The sequence below is a fragment of the Mobula birostris genome, chromosome 22 (assembly GCF_030028105.1).
Source record: "Mobula birostris isolate sMobBir1 chromosome 22, sMobBir1.hap1, whole genome shotgun sequence".
Taxonomy (NCBI): Eukaryota; Metazoa; Chordata; class Chondrichthyes; order Myliobatiformes; family Myliobatidae; genus Mobula; species Mobula birostris.
The window spans coordinates 46102171-46119467 of NC_092391.1; the positions used below are offsets into that span (position 1 = coordinate 46102171).

Sequence of the window (17297 nt, forward strand, 5' to 3'; positions counted from 1 at the left end):
TCTGCAGATGCTGGAAATCCAGAGTAACACATACAAAATGCTGGAGGAACTCAACAGGTTAAGAAACACCTATAGGAGGGAAATGAATAGTCGACTTATTGAGATACAGCACAGAATAGGGCCTTCCGGCACTTCAAGCTGTACCACCCAGCATTCCTACAATTTAATCCTAGCCTAATCATGGGACAATTTAAATGGCCAATTAACTTGTGAATCGGTATGTCTTTGGACTGTGGGAGGAAACCGGAGCACCCAGAGAAAACCCATGCGGTCACAGAAAGAACATACAAACTCCTTGCAGGCAGCTCTGGGTCACTGGTAATGTAAAGCGCTATGTTACCATACTGCCTTTTCTGGCTAAAACCCTTCATCAGGACTGGGAAAGAAGAGGGCAGGGTCTTAGGGAGGATGTAGAAGTGAGTTGAGAGTGAGCAGGAAGCTGAGAGGTCTCGGGAAAATCACCAAAGGAAATGAAGTCTGTGACTGACTGGAACATTTTTCTGCTGGTGAACATTTTCCAACTCTCTAAATACCATCCAACACTAAGTCTCTTTCATTCTAGTCTCTTGATTTTTATGATTTCTGGTCAAATTCCTGAGCAAAAATGAGATAACAGCCAGCTCACTCTTAGAAGATAGTTTCTGATATTGTTGGAGGGGAAAGGGGTTGGGCCCTCACATCTGTATCTGAGCCCAGGAATGGACCCCAAACTCCCTCAGTCTTCCATTACCCACCAAATAGGCATTCCACCTGCAGCTGTAAATGAAGGTATACTGGGAGGAGGAAATGAAACATAGTGGAAAAAGTGTAGTAGTAAAATTGCATTTGGTTCCAATTTCTTTACCTTCTGATATTTCGAAATTGCTTTTGATCAAAACAGGTCTCACCGAACCCTGAGTCGGTGATAATGAAGGTTCACTATGAGTATTCAGCGGCGGCAAGAGTGGAACCTGGCACATCTTACCCTGACCTTCTAAACATCATCAAATCCAAACTCAGCCGACAGTCAGGATGGATGGAACTGAGGTGGGAAGGAAGGGGAGTGTACACTGAACAGTTTTAGCATTCACAGCCAGTGGAGCTGACCTCCAACTCTTTTCACTCTATTTTTTTTAAGATTATGAGGACATGCAGTCCTCTTTTATTGTCATTTAGTAATGGATGCATTAAGAAATGATACAATGTTTCTCCAGAATGATATCACGGAAACACAAGACAAACCGAATGAAAAACTGACAAAAACCACATAATTATAACATATAGTTACAACAGTGCAAAGCAATACCGTAATTTGGTGAAGGACAGACCATGGGCACGGTAAAAAAAAAAGTCTCAAAGTCTCTCGAAAGTCCCATCATCTCACGCAGATGGTAGAAGGAAGAAAAAAAAATTCTCTATCTTGGAAAGCTTTGGGGGCACAGTCATTGAATTTATTCAAAGCACAGATTGATAAATTTCTGTACAATAAGGGTATCAAAGGCTAGAGGGGAAATTAATGGTGAGAGAGATGATCACCGTATGGAGGAGCAGGCTCAAAGAGCCAGGTAGGCTACTCCTGTTCCTAATTTTTAATGAGAAAATGGTTAACAAAGCTTGTGTCATCTTGAGCTTCATAAACAGAGGTGGTGAGAACAAAACAAGGACAGTCACACTGAATTAATATGAAGCCCTGGTTAGGCCACAGACAGAGTATTGTGTTCATTTGCATTCACCAAGGATGTACCAAGGACGAAGAATATAGATAAAATTTGCCAATGGGGTTTCCAGAGCTGAAGGATCTCAGTTACAAGGTCAAGTTGGAGAAGCTGGAAATCTCCTTGGAGAAGAGGAGTTTGGAAGGAGATTTGATACAGGTAGACAAGATTTAGATAAAATGTGCAAAGAAAAGTTGTTATTCCAGCTGACGTCAAAAGGAATTGAGTACAAAGGAATTGTAGGCAAGTGATGTGGGAGAAAAACAGAGTGGTGATGACCTGGAACAGGTTGCTGATAAGGGTGGTGAAAGCAGAGATCAACAGTAATTTCAGAAAGGTGTTGCATCAGCATAAAGGGAGAAAAAACTTGCAGGATACAGAGAGAGAGAGAGAGACAGAGAGATAGTTCTGGTTTGCAAATTTGCATTCCTCCATTATAGAATGCCCAATCTAGTTTTCCTAATAATATCACAGGAGTACCTTCATTACAAGGACTGAAGTAGCCAAGAGGAGAGTACACCACTGCCTTTCAAGAGCCATTAGGGATATCTAGTAAGTGCTGGTCTCGCCCGCACTACCTACGTCCTATCCAAGAGAAGATCTGCGGATGCAATTTAATGTGGATAAATGTGAAGTTATCCACTTTGGTGGCAAAAATAGGAAAACAGATTATTATCTGAATGGTGGCCGATTAGGAAAAAGGGAGGTGCAACGAGACCTGGGTGTCATTATATACCAGTCATTGAAAGTGGGCATGCAGGTACAGCAGGCGGTGAAAAAGGCGAATGGTATGCTGGCATTTATAGCGAGAGGATTCGAGTACAGGAGCAGGGAGGTACTACTGCAGTTGTACAAGGCCTTGGTGAGACCACACCTGGAGTATTGTGTGCAGTTTTGGTCCCCTAATCTGAGGAAAGACATCCTTACCATAGTGGGAGTACAAAGAAGGTTCACCAGATTGATTCCTGGGATGGCAGGACTTTCATATGAAGAAAGACTGGATGAACTAGGCTTGTACTCGTTGGAATTTAGAAGATTGAGGGGGGATCTGATTGAAACGTATAAAATCCTAAAGGGATTGGACAGGCTAGATGCAGGAAGATTGTTCCCGATGTTGGGGAAGTCCAGAACGAGGGGTCACAGTTTGAGGATAAGGGGGAAGCCTTTTAGGACTGAGATTAGGAAAAACTTCTTCACACAGAGAGTGGTGAATCTGTGGAATTCTCTGCCACAGGAAACAGTTGAGGCCAGTTCATTGGCTATATTTAAGAGGGAGTTAGATATGGCCCTTGTGGCTACGGGGATCAGGGGGTACGGAGGGAAGGCTGGTGCAGGGTTCTGAGTTAGATGATCAGCCATGATCATAATAAATGGCGGTGCAGGCTCGAAGGGCCGAATGGCCTACTCCTGCACCTATTTTCTGTGTTTCTATGTTTCTATGCTGGAACATCCTATATTTTGTTAATTTTTATCTAACACCTATGTCCTTGTTAATTGTTATCAACTCATGTGCATTCTCTCTTTTGTTCTGATCGCCACATCCACTTTACTCCCAGTTACAAAGATGAGAAAAAGCAAGAGCTAGTACCCATCAGAGGAGAGGAAGATCTGAAAAAGATGTGGAATCAGGTTATCGAAAGGCACATTACTGTCTGGTGCAAGGTGAGAATTGAATTCTGATTTGATACAAATGATACCCAGCAGGCAAGCAGAGTTTGCTTCAGCTATGTATTTAAGAGGCAGTAACAAATGACCAAAAATGATAAAGACCATAAGACATAGGAGCAGAATTAGGTCATTTAGCCCATCTAATCTGCTCCACTTTTGTATTGTGGGTAATTTAATATCCCTCTCAATCCCATATTCCTGCCTTCTCCCCGTAAACTTTGACATTCTTACTAATCAAGAACTTTTCAGCCTTTTAAATGTACTCAGTGACTTGGCCGCCCGCCACAGTTGTCTGTGGCAATGAATTCTACAGAGTCACCACCCCCTGGCTAAAAAAATTCCCCCTCATCTTGGTTCAGAAAATGAAAGTAAATGATCAATAAATACAAAAAATGATTGTGATATTTTCTAAAACTATTTAAAAAACCTCCATCCATTAACCCACCCCACCACATTTCCTACTACCACTACTTTATTTTCTGTCATGTACAGATACTCCTGTCCCTAGCATCACTCCATGTACATACAATCAGTCTATGTATTTCAGCTAATCTTGTGCATTTATATATACTGCAGTGTTTTTTTATTGTGTTCTTTATGCTTACTGTGTTTTTTATGCTGTATCGAATCCGGAGTAACAATCATTTCATTCTTCTTTATACAAGTGACAAAAAACAATCTTGAAAAGAAGCTAGCAAAAAAGCTTTTCCCATTGAAGCAACTGCAGAAAATATTGTTTGGGCAATACAAGCCGAGGCTTTGAACACTTTCATATCATGGCTGAAGACGCTGTAAATGTGGCAGTGAAAGTGGTGGACAGAGGGCCTAATGACAGTGAGGACTGTAAATACCATAATTATCACTAAAGAGAATCAGTTGAGAAGTTTAGGAGATGAAAGCTGGACAGATCTGTTGGCCTGCTTGCCCACTTCCCAGCGCTCTGAACAAAAAGGTACACGTATGGACGGTGAATGCCTGCAGAGGCTTGGAGCCAACCTTTGGAAATACTTGTTGTAGTCTCAAAAGCTGAAAATATAATACTGTTGTTTAAGAAAGAAGGAAGAAAATTCCATAATGAAGTACGTTGTCAGAAGACGCTTAGAAAATACTATGACTGGGCAGTTGGTATTGTTTTAAAATCAGAATCAGATTAATTATCCTGATTCTCATTATACAGTATGTCATGAAATTTGATATTTGGCAGGCAGCAGTACAGTGCAATACAAATCTATAAAATACAATAATATATAAAAAATACATTGTGCAAAACAGTGAGGTAGTGTTCATGGACCATTCAGAAATATGATGGCGGAGGGGAAGAAGCTGTTCCTAAATTGGAATAGAGTAAAGATCCATGTCAAACAAATTTAATTTGAGGATGTAACCAGCAAGAGAAATGAGGGTACAAGTAGATATGGGATATTTAGTTTTATACGAGTGATTTGATGCAGTACAACACAGAAGAAGCCAATGGGAGTGCAGAAATGAGCAAAAGTTGTGGCTGGGGTGGGCTTGATGGTGGGCCATTGCTGGGTGATGAGAAATGGACAGTGGGCAGTGGCTTCAGGATCCCAAGTGGGTGGAGCGGGAGTGGGCAGGCTCGGGATCTTGAATTGTGCCTGAACTTGGATGGCCATGCCAGCTGGTGGTGTGGTGGCATCAGTGCCGGACTTCGGAGCGAAGGCTCCCGAGTTCGAATCCAGCCGGCTCCCTTGCACGCTTTCCATTGGTGCTGCGCTGAGCGTCGAGCTAGCAACTCGGCCTCGTAAAAATAAGAAAGCCTGCTAAAAAAAAATGCCATCATGACGGTGTCCTGATGACTCCACTTGGAGTTAAGGGCTTTCCTCTTCTTCTTCTTCTGGATGGCCATACTTTTAGTGCTGAGGAACATTGAACCGAGACATTTGTGACGCAGCCTTTGCCCAGTAATGTTCCAAGTGAAGTGGAATGTGTAACAAACATCACACTTTCAAATGTCTTCAGCAACTTGGCAGCTTGAGTAAATCTGCTGAAATTATCTTTGGTGAACTGTTCAGGGAAGCGGGCAGCTTTGCTTTTAAAGTGAACAGCCTTGGAGAATGGATAGACTGTTTGCAAGTTAAAGTAACACAGCTTGATCCCAAAGTAGATGTTTCACTGCAAAGTATTAACTTGAGAAATTCTTCATGAGTTCCACATATCAGGGAGGATGGAAAAGACAGCATCAAGTTTTACATGGATCCTTTCTACTTCTTTGACTTCTGGAAAGGAAAAAATTCTGCAAAACACAGAAGATTGCACATCATAGTCTCAATGAGAGTACCTATGGCATCACAGCGGTTAGCATTTAAAGGCAGGTATGGGCACCTTACAGACAGACGGAAGTAGAGATGGAGAATGCTCCTCCACCTTTCCTTTCTGTCATGGTCTTCTACCCTCTATCAGATTCCCTTCCTCCAGTCTGTTCTCTCTTTCACCAATCAACTTCCCAGTTCTTTACTTCACTCCTCCCCCTCTCCTGGTTTCACCCATCACTCTTTTGAGTCAGTATGGGTGGAAGTCAGGAACAGGAAGGGAGCAGTTACTCTACTGGGGGTCTCCTATAGGCCCTCTGGTAGCAGCAGAGATACAGAGGAGCAGATTGGGAGGCAGATTTTGGAAAGGTACAAAAATAACAGGGTTGTTATCATGGGTGACTTTAACTTCCCTAATATTGATTGGCACCTGATTAGTTCCAAGGGTTTAGATGGGGCAGAGTTTGTTAAGTGTGTCCAGGACGGATTCCTGTCACAGTATGTGGACAGGCCGACTAGGGGGAATGCCATACTAGATCTAGTACTAGGTAATGAACCGGGTCAGGTCACAGATCTCTCAGTGGGTGAGCATCTGGGGGACAGTGACCACCGCTCCCTGGCCTTTAGTATTATCATGGAAAAGGATAGAATAGGAGAGGACAGGAAAATTTTTAATTGGGGAAGGGCAAATTATGAGGCTATAAGGCTAGAACTTGCGGATGTGAATTGGGATGATGTTTTTGCAGGGAAATGTTCTATGGACATGTGGTCGATGTTTAGAGATCTCTTGCAGGATGTTAGGGATAAACTTGTCCCGGTGAGGAAGATAAAGAATGGTAGGGTGAAGGAACTATGGGTGACAAGTGAGGTGGAAAATCTAGTCAGGTGGAAGAAGGCAGCATACATGAGGTTTAGGAAGCAAGGATGAGATGGGTCTATTGAGGAATATAAGGAAGCAAGAAAGGAGCTTAAGAAGGGGCTGAGAAGAGCAAGAAGGGGGCATGAGAAGGCCTTGGCAAGTAGGGTAAAGGAAAACCCCAAGGCATTCTTCAATTATGTGAAGAAAAAAAGGTTGACAGGAGTGAAGGTAGGACCGATTAGAGATAAAGGTGGGAAGATGTGCCTGGAAGCTGTGGAAGTGAGCGAGGCCCTCAATGAATACTTCTCTTTGGTATTCACCAATGAGAGGGAACTTGATGGTGAGGACAATATGAGTGAGGTTGATGTTCTGGAGCATGTTGATATTAAGGGAGAGGAGGTGTTGGAGTTGTTAAAATACATTAGGACGGATAAGTCCCCGGGGCCTGACAGAATATTCCCCAGGCTGCTCCACGAGGCGAGGGAAGAGATTGCTGAGCCTCTGGCTAGGATCTTTATGTCCTCGTTGTCCACGGGAATGGTACCGAAGGATGGGAGGAAAGCAAATGTTGTCCCCTTGTTCAGAAAAGGTAGTAGGGATAGTCCGGGTAATTATAGACCAGTGAGCCTTACGTCTGTGGTGGGAAAGCTGTGGGAAAAGATTCTTAGAGATAGGATCTGTGGGCATTTAGAGAATCATGGTCTGATCAGGGGCAGTCAGTTTGGCTTTGAGAAGGGCAGATCATGTCTAACAAGCCTGATAGAGTTCTTTGAGGAGGTGACCAGGCATATAGATGAGGGTAGTGCAGTGGATGTGATCTATATGGATTTTAGTAAGGCATTTGACAAGGTTCCACATGGTAGGCTTATTCAGAAAGTCAGAAAGCATGGGTTCCAGGGAAGTTTGGCCAGGTGGATTCAGAATTGGCTTGCCTGCAGAAGGCAGACGGTGGTGGTGGAGGGAGTACATTCAGATTAGAGGATTGTGACTAGTGGTGTCCCACAAGGATCTGTTCTGGGACCTCTACTTTTCGTGATTTTTATTAACGACCTGGATGTGGGAGTAGAAGGGTGGGTTGGCAAGTTTGCAGATGACACAAAGGTTGGTGGTGTTGTAGATAGTGTGGACGATTGTCAAAGATTGCAGAGAGACATTGATAGGATGCAGAAGTGGGCTGAGAAGTGGCAGATGGAGTTCAACCCGGAGAAGTGTGAGGTGGTACACTTTGGAAGGGCAAACTCCAAGGCAGAGTACAAAAATAAATGGCAGGATACTTGGTAGTATGGAGGAGCAGAGGGATCTGGGGGTACATGTCCACAGCTCCCTGAAAGTTGCCTCACAGGTGGATAGGGTAGTTAAGAAAGCTTATGGGGTGTTAGCTTTCATTAGTTGAGGGATAGAGTTTAAGAGTCGCGATGTAATGATGCTGCTCTGTAAAACTCTGGTTAGGCCACACTTGGAGTACTGTGTCCAGTTCTGGTCGCCTCACTATAGGAAGGATGTGGAAGCATTGGAAAGGGCACAGAGGAGATTTACCAGGATGCTGCCTGGTTTAGAGAGTATGGATTATGATCAGAGATTAAGGGAGCTAGGGCTTTACTCTTTGGAGAGAAGGAGGATGAGAGAAGACATGATAGAGGTGTACAAGATAATAAGAGGAATAGATAGAGTGGATAGCCAGTGCCTCTTCCCCAGGGCACCACTGCTCAATACAAGAGGACATGGTTTTAAGGTAAGGAGTGGGAAGCTCTCGTACCTTCCTCCCGATGGCAGAGAAGAGAGCATAGCCTGGGTGGTGGGGGGTCCTTGACTATGGATGCTGCATTCCTGCGCCAGCACTCCGTTTGGGTGTGTTCAGTGGTGGGGAGGGCTTTACCCTTGATTGATTGGGCCATATCCACTACTTTTTGTAGGATTTTCTATTCAAAGGCAATGGTGTTTCCATACCAGGCTGTGGTGCAGCCAGCCAATATACTCTCCACCACACATCTGTAGAAGTTAGTAGTCAAAGTTCTGTATGTCATGCTGAAAACTCCTAAGGAAGTAGAGGTGCTGCCATGCTTTCTTTGTGATTGCAGTTGTGTGTTGGGCTCAGGACAGATCTTCAGATAAGACAACACCAAGGAATTGAAAGTTGCTGAACCTTTCCAGCTCTGATTCCCCAGTGAGGACTGGCTCACGGTTTCCTCTTCCAAGTTAATAATCAGCTCCTTGGTCTTGCTGACATTGAGTGAGGGAGGGGTTGTTGTTGTGGCACCACTCAGCCAGATTTTGAATCTCCCTCCTATATGCTGGTTCATCACCGCCTTTGATTCAGCTGATGATAGTGGTGTTGTCAGCAAACTTAAACGTGGCATTGGAGTTGTGCTTAGCCGCACAGACACAACTATAAAGCAAGTAGGGCAGGGGGCTAAGCACACAGCCTTGTGGTGCACATGTGCTGTTGGAAATTGTGGAGGAGATATTTTTGCCAACCTGAACTGACTGGGGCCTGCAGGTGAAGAAATCAAGGATCCAGTTGCACACGGAGGCATTGAGGCCAAAGTTTTGAAGCTTATTGATTAGTTTTGAGGGGATGATAGTATTGATTGCTGAGCTGTAGTTGATAAAGAGCATCCTGGTGTCTGCATCTTTGCTCTCCAGATGTTCCAGGGTTGAGTGAAGATCCAGTGAAGTGGTATCTGCTGTGGACCTCTTGTGCCAGTAGGCACTCAGCCTGGGTATACTCACATTTAAAACATTATGGTTTAGACAGTTACAGGCTGAATGTGGATAGTGGGATTAGGTTGATGTAACCCATATGGACAGGAGGAGTCTAGCTTCCTGGTGGCTAACATAGACAGTGTCAGAAGGCAAGAAAGATCTTTTTTCGTGCTATATGCTTGGAAAGGAGAAAATATGACTATATTATTTTTTAAAAAGATGCAGGGCAAAATGGGTAATTACTGACACAAATGTGAGTGGAAGGAAAATGGTTTGAATCTAAAATGCAAGATGTCTTTGCACTGCACTGCTGTCACAAAACAACACATTTCATGCCATACAAGCCACTGGTAATAGACTTGATTCTGAGATGTAATATAGAACACCTTTAAAAGAATAATAGGATTACACAGAATCAGTGTGGATTTGTGAAAGGTAAATCATGTATGACTCATATACTGGTGTTCTTTTGAGGATGTGATAAGTGGAAGAGGTAAAGGGCTACCATGGATGTGGTGTATTTGGTATTTCAGTAGGGTTTCAATAAAGTTCCACACAGTAGGTTGGTCAACAGGGTTAGATCACTTGAAATCAAAGGTAGCATGTGGACATGGATAGAAAATTAGTTATTGGACAGAGTAGAATAAATGGATACTTTTTAATCTAGCAGGCTGTGATAGCACAGGAAAAAGATGTTTGAAGCCCTAATAGTTTACTATATACTGTAGATCAACAATTCAGCTAAGGGAGCAATCTTCTAATTTTACTTGGCAATACTGGTGAGACTGCAAACAAACAGATGATGTCCAATAAAGAATCTTCAAGGGAGTATGAACAGTGTATGAAAATATGATGTAGAAGAAATGTGTACAAAACAAAAAAAAACACAAAAGATTAAGTGGAATGAAATTGGGTCATGTTGATATTCAAGGGGATCCAGGTACATTTGAATATGCCACTGAAAGCAGTAGGAACGGGTGCAACAAATGATTAGGAAGGCAAATTGTATGTTAGCTTTAATTATGCAAGCGCTTGATTATAGGAGTAAGGAAGTCTTATTGCAATCATATTGATCCCTGGTGAGACCCTCTTGGAGTACTGTGTATAGTTTTGGTCTACTTGCTTAAGAGGAAGTTCAGACAGAATTAACTAGATCAGTTCAGGGATGGTGATTTTTCCATACAAGGAGTGATTGAGTAGATAGGATGAATATACTCTTCTCAGGTTTCCAGCCGGGTACAAGTATTGCTTATAACCAGTGTTTTGATGACAAACTCTGCCAGCTTCATCAGGGATGATGCCTGGGTATTTATATCCCCATAGTCTGTCCCTCCTGATTGGTTAGTCCTCATCCAATCAGGTTTCCACTCTCCCACCTTGTTTACAATCGAATTACAGTTCTTACTTAGAGCAAGACCTTTGGCTTTGTTAAAATTATTTTCCTCTAGTTTTATCTCAATGGCTTCCGTTACCTGACAGTCCCAAAAGCCATTGGCACGGCATAGTAGTTTTGTGCTTTCGAAGTTGGATTTTCTTGAGTTTAAAAGAATGAGAGAGTAGATGCAGGGAGAATGCTTCCTTCGGCTGACGTGTTCATAAGCAAGGGACCTTCATACTGTCTTTATTTCACAATACACACTGAGACTTAACTACGTGTACTCAAACTGCAAAATGTACACACATACTGTGTTCACGGAACAGAACACCCAAACTGTAATATGCATATACAATAATGACAGTACACAATACAGAAGACAGAAACAATAGTGCACAGACTCATTGAGATCTGAAGTACAGCACACACTTTTTGTACAGAGATCGACTCTGAAGTTCACATCACCCCTTTACATTATACTCAATCACAACTACAAATTAACACAACAGTTTATGCCCTGGCTATTCTAACTGAATTCTTTATTAGTCTACAGACCCTTTAGCTGGACGCCAAATACTCTACAAAGCCCTGGCTCTTTATAACTACAGTGGACAAGGTCCTGAAGATATGGAGTTTAATGAAGGCGATGTCATTGATGTACTATCTGAAGGTAAAATGTCATCTGTCTTAATCTACTACTGGCATCTAACACACCATATCTTACACAGACCCCTCTCTATCAAGAGAGCTACAGTCCTTATGCACACATTCAAACCTCAAGCATTCCTTCATGATTGTTGCAGTGTTAAGGAGGACAATAATTGACCTTTGTTCCTACACCTCAACCCAGTCACACAATACATGTGTTATCACCAATAAATACCAGGTTACCAATAGCCATGGGAGTTAAGTCATATCATCTTCGGAATTAGCAGAAGGTATAGCTAGGAAATGGCAGCATATTGTGAAGAATTTCCTTCTTCGCTTCCTCATGTGTCCTGCTTTATGCATACAAAATTTTGGAATATAGCTCCTTTCTCCCTGTTAATGTGAGGGGATCTAGGTGTTACTTGGTGTTCTGGGCATATAGACCACAACATCCCTATCTTTTTGCGATCTGGGTTATACTGCCTAGGTTGGCGTATTTTGCCCATCCCTAATTGTCTTGAAGGTGATGGGGATTTGACACCTTGAACATAGCAGTCCTGGTGAAGGTGCTCTCCCAATGAACTATTAGGAAGAGGCAACCACTTGCTTGCATTTGACCCATATCCCTCTAAACCTTTGCTGTCTATGTTTCCAAGGTAGGATGGTGCATGACTTAAGACAGATTTGTGGCTGTAGCTCCCATCCACTAATACGGTACACTTCCTCATTCATCAATACACTTCTGCTTTGTCAGTACAGAATCCCACCATCCCTGCCCTCACCATTAATCCAATCTCCTTCCACTACGGCCCTTTCTCCACCAGTAGAAACTCCAGCCGCTCTCAATACATACTCCCTTTCAATCCAGCCTTATCCCATAAATACATATCCTTTGCTGTCAATAGCCCTTAATAGTACAGCTCCCCATCAGTGAAGCCACACTGCCCTGTCCTGACATATTGTACCTACCCTCCTCTTCTGAATAGCTGTCAATACAATACTTACCCATCAATACCATTTATTTCAAGAAGTCTTTTCTTAATCTGTTTCCTTGTAGTGAATGAGGAGTGGCTGGAGGGACATTCCAATGGGAATATCGGCATTTTCCCTCGGTGTTTTGTAGGACCACAAAAGCTGTAAACCACCAACTCCAAGGAATCAGCTTGCTCTGAAGTTACAGGAGCCTCTAAGAAGGCATCTTTCACAGAGACCAACTCTGAAACAAAACATTTGGGAACCCGCTGAGGTGGCAGACAGAGGTCTGGCCAATAACTGGGAGTGGCTGTGGGTTATAGTTTGTTTTCGAAGGGATGCATGTTTGACCTCAGAAAGGAGATGACCCTGATCTTTCTGAGACATAGTCTCCAGGCAAGGGAATGGATTCCTTGGTCTCTGGGTAGTTAGGATTTCTTCAGTCTCTGAAGGATGAGGGGCACTAATCTCCTAAGGGTGGGTCATGTGTGGATGTTGGTTTGTTTGTACACCAGGAGTACAGAGCCCCACCACAGTGGACCAAACAAATCCCCAGCTCAACCTCAGATTTCACTCCTCCTGAGAGAGAATGTTCAGATTCAGGGAGTTGTTGGTATGGTCGGTATTTGGAAAAAAGGGGATGGTATTTCTTGATTTCCAGTGGTTGAAGTCTTGAACATCTCTCTGGGTGATTTCCTTTTGATTCCAGAGGGGAACCAAAAGTTCTAGTTAGAGTAAGTATAACACTCTCTGGGGTAAGTGGAGATTTGAATGGTCTCTGGGAAGGGTCTGCTTAGTCTCTTGGGGAGATGAGGCAGAGTTCCAGAATGGTCCCAGGGATATAATTTTGTTTCCTTACCCAACAACGTGTATAGCTGCCATAGAGGAAATTTAGCAATGATTCACTAGACTAGTTCCAGGGGCTTTGGGGTTTCTTATTAGGAAATATTTATTAGGCATTGTATTCTCTAGAGTTTAGAAGAATAGGAGGAGATATAATTGAAATTTAAAAATTAATTAACATGCTTCTCAATCTAGGGTAGAAAGGATCATTTCCCTGTGGGAGGAGTCTAGGACAAGGGTCCCAGTTTGTGAATAAAGGTTAGATTTAGAATTAGGATGAGGAGAATTTATTTAACTTAGAAGCTGGTGAAACTTTGGAATTCTGTATCCCCTTCAAAACACAGATTTATTTTATGGGCATTAAGGGAAGTAAGGGATTTGGGAATAGTGTAGGAATGTTGCACGAGGTAGAGAATTGGTGTGAACGTGATGAATAGTGGAGTAGGCTCGAAGGGCTGACAGCCTAGCTCTTAAAAATGTTTTTATGAAAGCAAGAGGAAAGAAAATTTCTTTGGGAGTAGAGGTGTTCTCAAATATTTCTGCTATTAAAGAGCTTGAAGATCTTGCTTTTTCTCTCTCTCAATTTTGGTTTATCTTGGTTAAAACATTTTTCATTGAGTGAAATGGTTACATACCATCAATATGAAATCAGCAAGGAAAGCTTCCAACAAAGGAGTCAACCTGTCACCAGACACATTTATAATCTTATCTTCTTGTTAAATAAAGGTAAACTGTACGGTAGGGCATTTATTGGCTGTTTGGTTCACTACATATCTAAAAAGTAAATTCAATCAATTGATTTATTATAATTTTTATGTGGCCAGCAGACTACTAAGGCTGTTTCTTGGGACCAAAGGTGACTTAATTTGACTTATTTTCCTTTTCAAGGTGACAAATAAGGATAATATAGGAACCATAAGTATATGGATGAAATAAAAATGGAGGGCTACATGAGAGAGAAGTGTTAGATTGACCTTGAGGTAGATAAAAGGTCGATATAACATAGTGGGTCGAAGGGCCTGTACTATGCTCTGTTGCTTGACATTCCCCGGGTGGCTGATAGGGTGGACGGGTGTTTAGTTTGTATGCTGCTGTGCTCCTTTCTCTGCCAAAGCAGGGCTTGCAAGACAAGACCTCATATTTCTCAATGCCACCCTGATTGCTATTTGTTCACTTTGAGAAGGTAATTGACCAGAGTTTCCTGTAGTCAGAGGGCTTTCATATCTTTTGTTCAACTAGTAATCTCCTCCTTCGAGTTCAGGTTCGTGTCTATTTTGGAGTCTGATGTTGGGTGTGAGAATAAAATATTCTGTCCAGCGTAGCTGACTGGGTGTGAAATAGGGCTTCAATATCAGAGACGTTGGTCTGGGAGAGGTCACTGAGAATGTCGTTTCAGTAAATGTGATAGATCTTGTGGAGATATTGTTGGTGTTTTTCCATTTTCTAGAGGTGCATTCTGTAGGTGGCCCAGGACTCAGAAGGATGTCAGAGGGCAGGGATCACTGCTGCCCAAGGATGCTGTGCCAGGTCTGAATTCTTGATGGCCACATCCTCCATTTATAAATAACCAAATGCTGCACTGGTGCATCGAAGACCGTGGTCAATTTTGTCTTTGAGATGGGTCTTGGGATATGGGATGGGCCACATTTTCCAGGCCCTGATCAGCCATCTTTATTGTTGGAGGGTAGTGTGGTGTAGCAAAGTAAGTTGTTTGCAAACGTCCAGCAAAAGCATTGACAGTGGCTTGACCTCAGAGTGTACAAACAGCAAAGTCTTCTGTGTGTTGTAGCTTGAGTACTGAGGTTTGGATGATCTTGCTGCGGAGTGGAGTTGTTGTGGGTTGAAGATCAGCACAATTCATGCAGGAAATCTGGAACTCTGATGCAACAGTGCAGGAAAAAAAAATTAAATAAGATCCTTGGGCAATGATGTAGCCTTATTAGACACCTGTCTTCGCAGAGAACAGTTTTGTCAGGCTTTTAATGTCATCATGGAGCAAATGTAAGATAGAAATGAACTTGTCATGGGCAGCTGAATTTGTGGAGTGTGTTCCACAGTCTCCTCTGGTTGACTGAGTTAAAGGCTCTAGCGAATGCTTTCCTGTATCAGCAGGAAACTGCTGCTACACCCTCTACTCTCCCACCAATTAACCTACCCGGTACATCTTTGGATTGTGGGAGGAAACCAGAGCACCCAGGGGGAGCCCATGCATTAAGCGTAAAGGAATTGGGTGCTTACTGTTTTGGCTAACAATGGACGGTGCAATCCGGGGTATATTACAATCGAGGAACGTGTTTGCAGACTGGATATTGAATTTTTTACTGTTGGACTTCGGCCACATTCCACCGTGATACAACACTTGGTGGCACGGGAGGTCGTTCCTGCCTGTGGCCATCGAACGTGCAGCTCCTCCTGTGGAGGGTCAGACACCCTGAGCCAATAGACTGGTCCTGGACTTATTTTCCATCTGGCATAGTTTGCATTTTGTTGTTTGATTGTTGGGAGTTTTTGTATTGCTATATTTACACTCTATTCTTGGTTGGTGCGGCTGTAACGAAACCAAATTTCCCTCGGGATTAATAAAGTATATCTATCTATCTATCTATTCCATGGGGAACACATACAAACTCCTTATAGATGGCACCTGAGTTGAACTCCAAACTCTGGGATGCCCTGAATTGTAACAACATCACGCCAACCGCAATGCTAGCATGGTGCCTAGGTACATGCTGGACACTAGACTCCTCAAACAAACACTTTATTTCCAAAATGTGTTACCATTACCAGGAAGACAGCAGCATCGCAAACTCATGTTGGATTATGAGTGGTGGCAAGACTGGTCCAGACAGGCTGCTGTGGGATGGTGTTAGGTACACTCCATGCCAAAGAGTCTTGGTTAAAGTCCAGGAGACATGGACTACCTCTTCATCTTTTTTGAGTTCATCTCCATGATTGTCAGTCGGGACTGTCTTGGGTGTTAGGGCTACAAATGGCTCTAACAGAGCTGAAGAACTCTGGTTGTCAGGGCTGTTTGTGAGTGGCTGAGCCTTCTGGGCTCACTTTCTCCCTCCACCATCCATTCTCAAGTCCCATGTTTTCTATTAAATGTCCAACTTCAGATACCCATAGCGCTGGGTCTTCTGCTTCAAAGAAAGATGGAGCTTCCAGCTCAAGAATGCCTTTCATCTGTAAAGAATTAGCTCCTGTGTCTCTTCACAAACAAGAGAAAATCTGCAGATGCTGGAAATCTAAGCAACACAACAAAATGCTGGAGGAACACAGCAGGCCAGGCAGCATCTATGGAAAACAGTAAACAGTTGATGTTTTGGGCCAAGACCCTTCATCAGGACTGATGAAGGATCTCGGCCCAAAACATCGACTGTTTACTTTTTATTTCCCCCCATAGATCCTGTGTCTCTTGGTCATTCTCATCAAACCTATCCAGTTTCAGCTTCTTAGAAAAGCCAAGACTGTCTTCGCAGTTGCTAGTTATGGCAGGCCAGTAATACTTTGTGGCTTTTACAATTATTTTGAGGTAATGAGAAAAGTTGACTTTGTGGGTCTTTGAGGTCTTTGGCAGTAATTTTCTTGTGGTATTCTAATGTTTGCTCTGACAAAACCATGCGTCAACCATTTTATCAAGACAAAATCCCCTAAGAATTATGTCCACAGACAATAATGGCCTGTGAGACCCTGCCTCAGCAAGATGGGCTTGACCAAACTGAACAACACAATGGTAGCTGCAACAGAGCAAAGATTAATCCAAACAGTGCTAGTGCCTGAGTCCCAACCAGATCCAGGGACAACAGACTGGACTTGCCCAGGGCCACTGACTGCTTCCAGAGACCAGTCTATCCACGTTGACCCACCAGATCCTACCACAGAGAACCCATTCCAGACTAAGACCACAGGCTTATTGACACAGTGTAATAGCTAGCCAATCAGAGCCTTGCATTGGTGCAGCATTCCTGGCCACGGGTATATACGGATGTACTCCCCAAGCCACCACACCTGACCACAGGGATTCTCTCTTCAGAGCACCTGACAGCTCCTTCCCCAACAAACCTGCATTTTAAAGGCAGAAGGACAGTCTGATGCCAAACACAGGGATGAAGAAAGGACGCCACACAGCACTGACATGGGCCAACTTTGACAGGGGTTCCTGAACTGTCGCTGGAGACTGTGAATAAAGGTAATGTGACACACCAAGGTTTGGTAAAGAATAGAAACTGGAGACTGCACCAAGCAAGCCCATTTTAATA

General features: G+C 43.2%; 1 protein-coding gene across 3 annotated transcripts in view; it reads left to right on the forward strand.

Annotated features, from left to right (window-relative positions):
• The window catches only part of noxa1 (NADPH oxidase activator 1), a 77219-nt gene that overhangs the window by 44059 nt on the left and 15863 nt on the right, over positions 1-17297 (forward strand). For 2 of the 3 annotated variants that reach the window (XR_011882857.1, XM_072240632.1), the window contains exons 8-10: positions 881-1026; positions 3251-3356; positions 11119-11242. Coding sequence is in view for 2 of the 3 variants with exons in the window: in XM_072240632.1 (XP_072096733.1) it covers positions 881-1026; positions 3251-3356; positions 11119-11242 (376 nt within the window). In the remaining variant the exon portion in view is untranslated. Of the gene's footprint in view, positions 1-880; positions 1027-3250; positions 3357-11118; positions 11243-12277; positions 15510-17297 lie in introns of those variants that run through there. The other variant, XM_072240631.1, reaches the window with a different exon arrangement.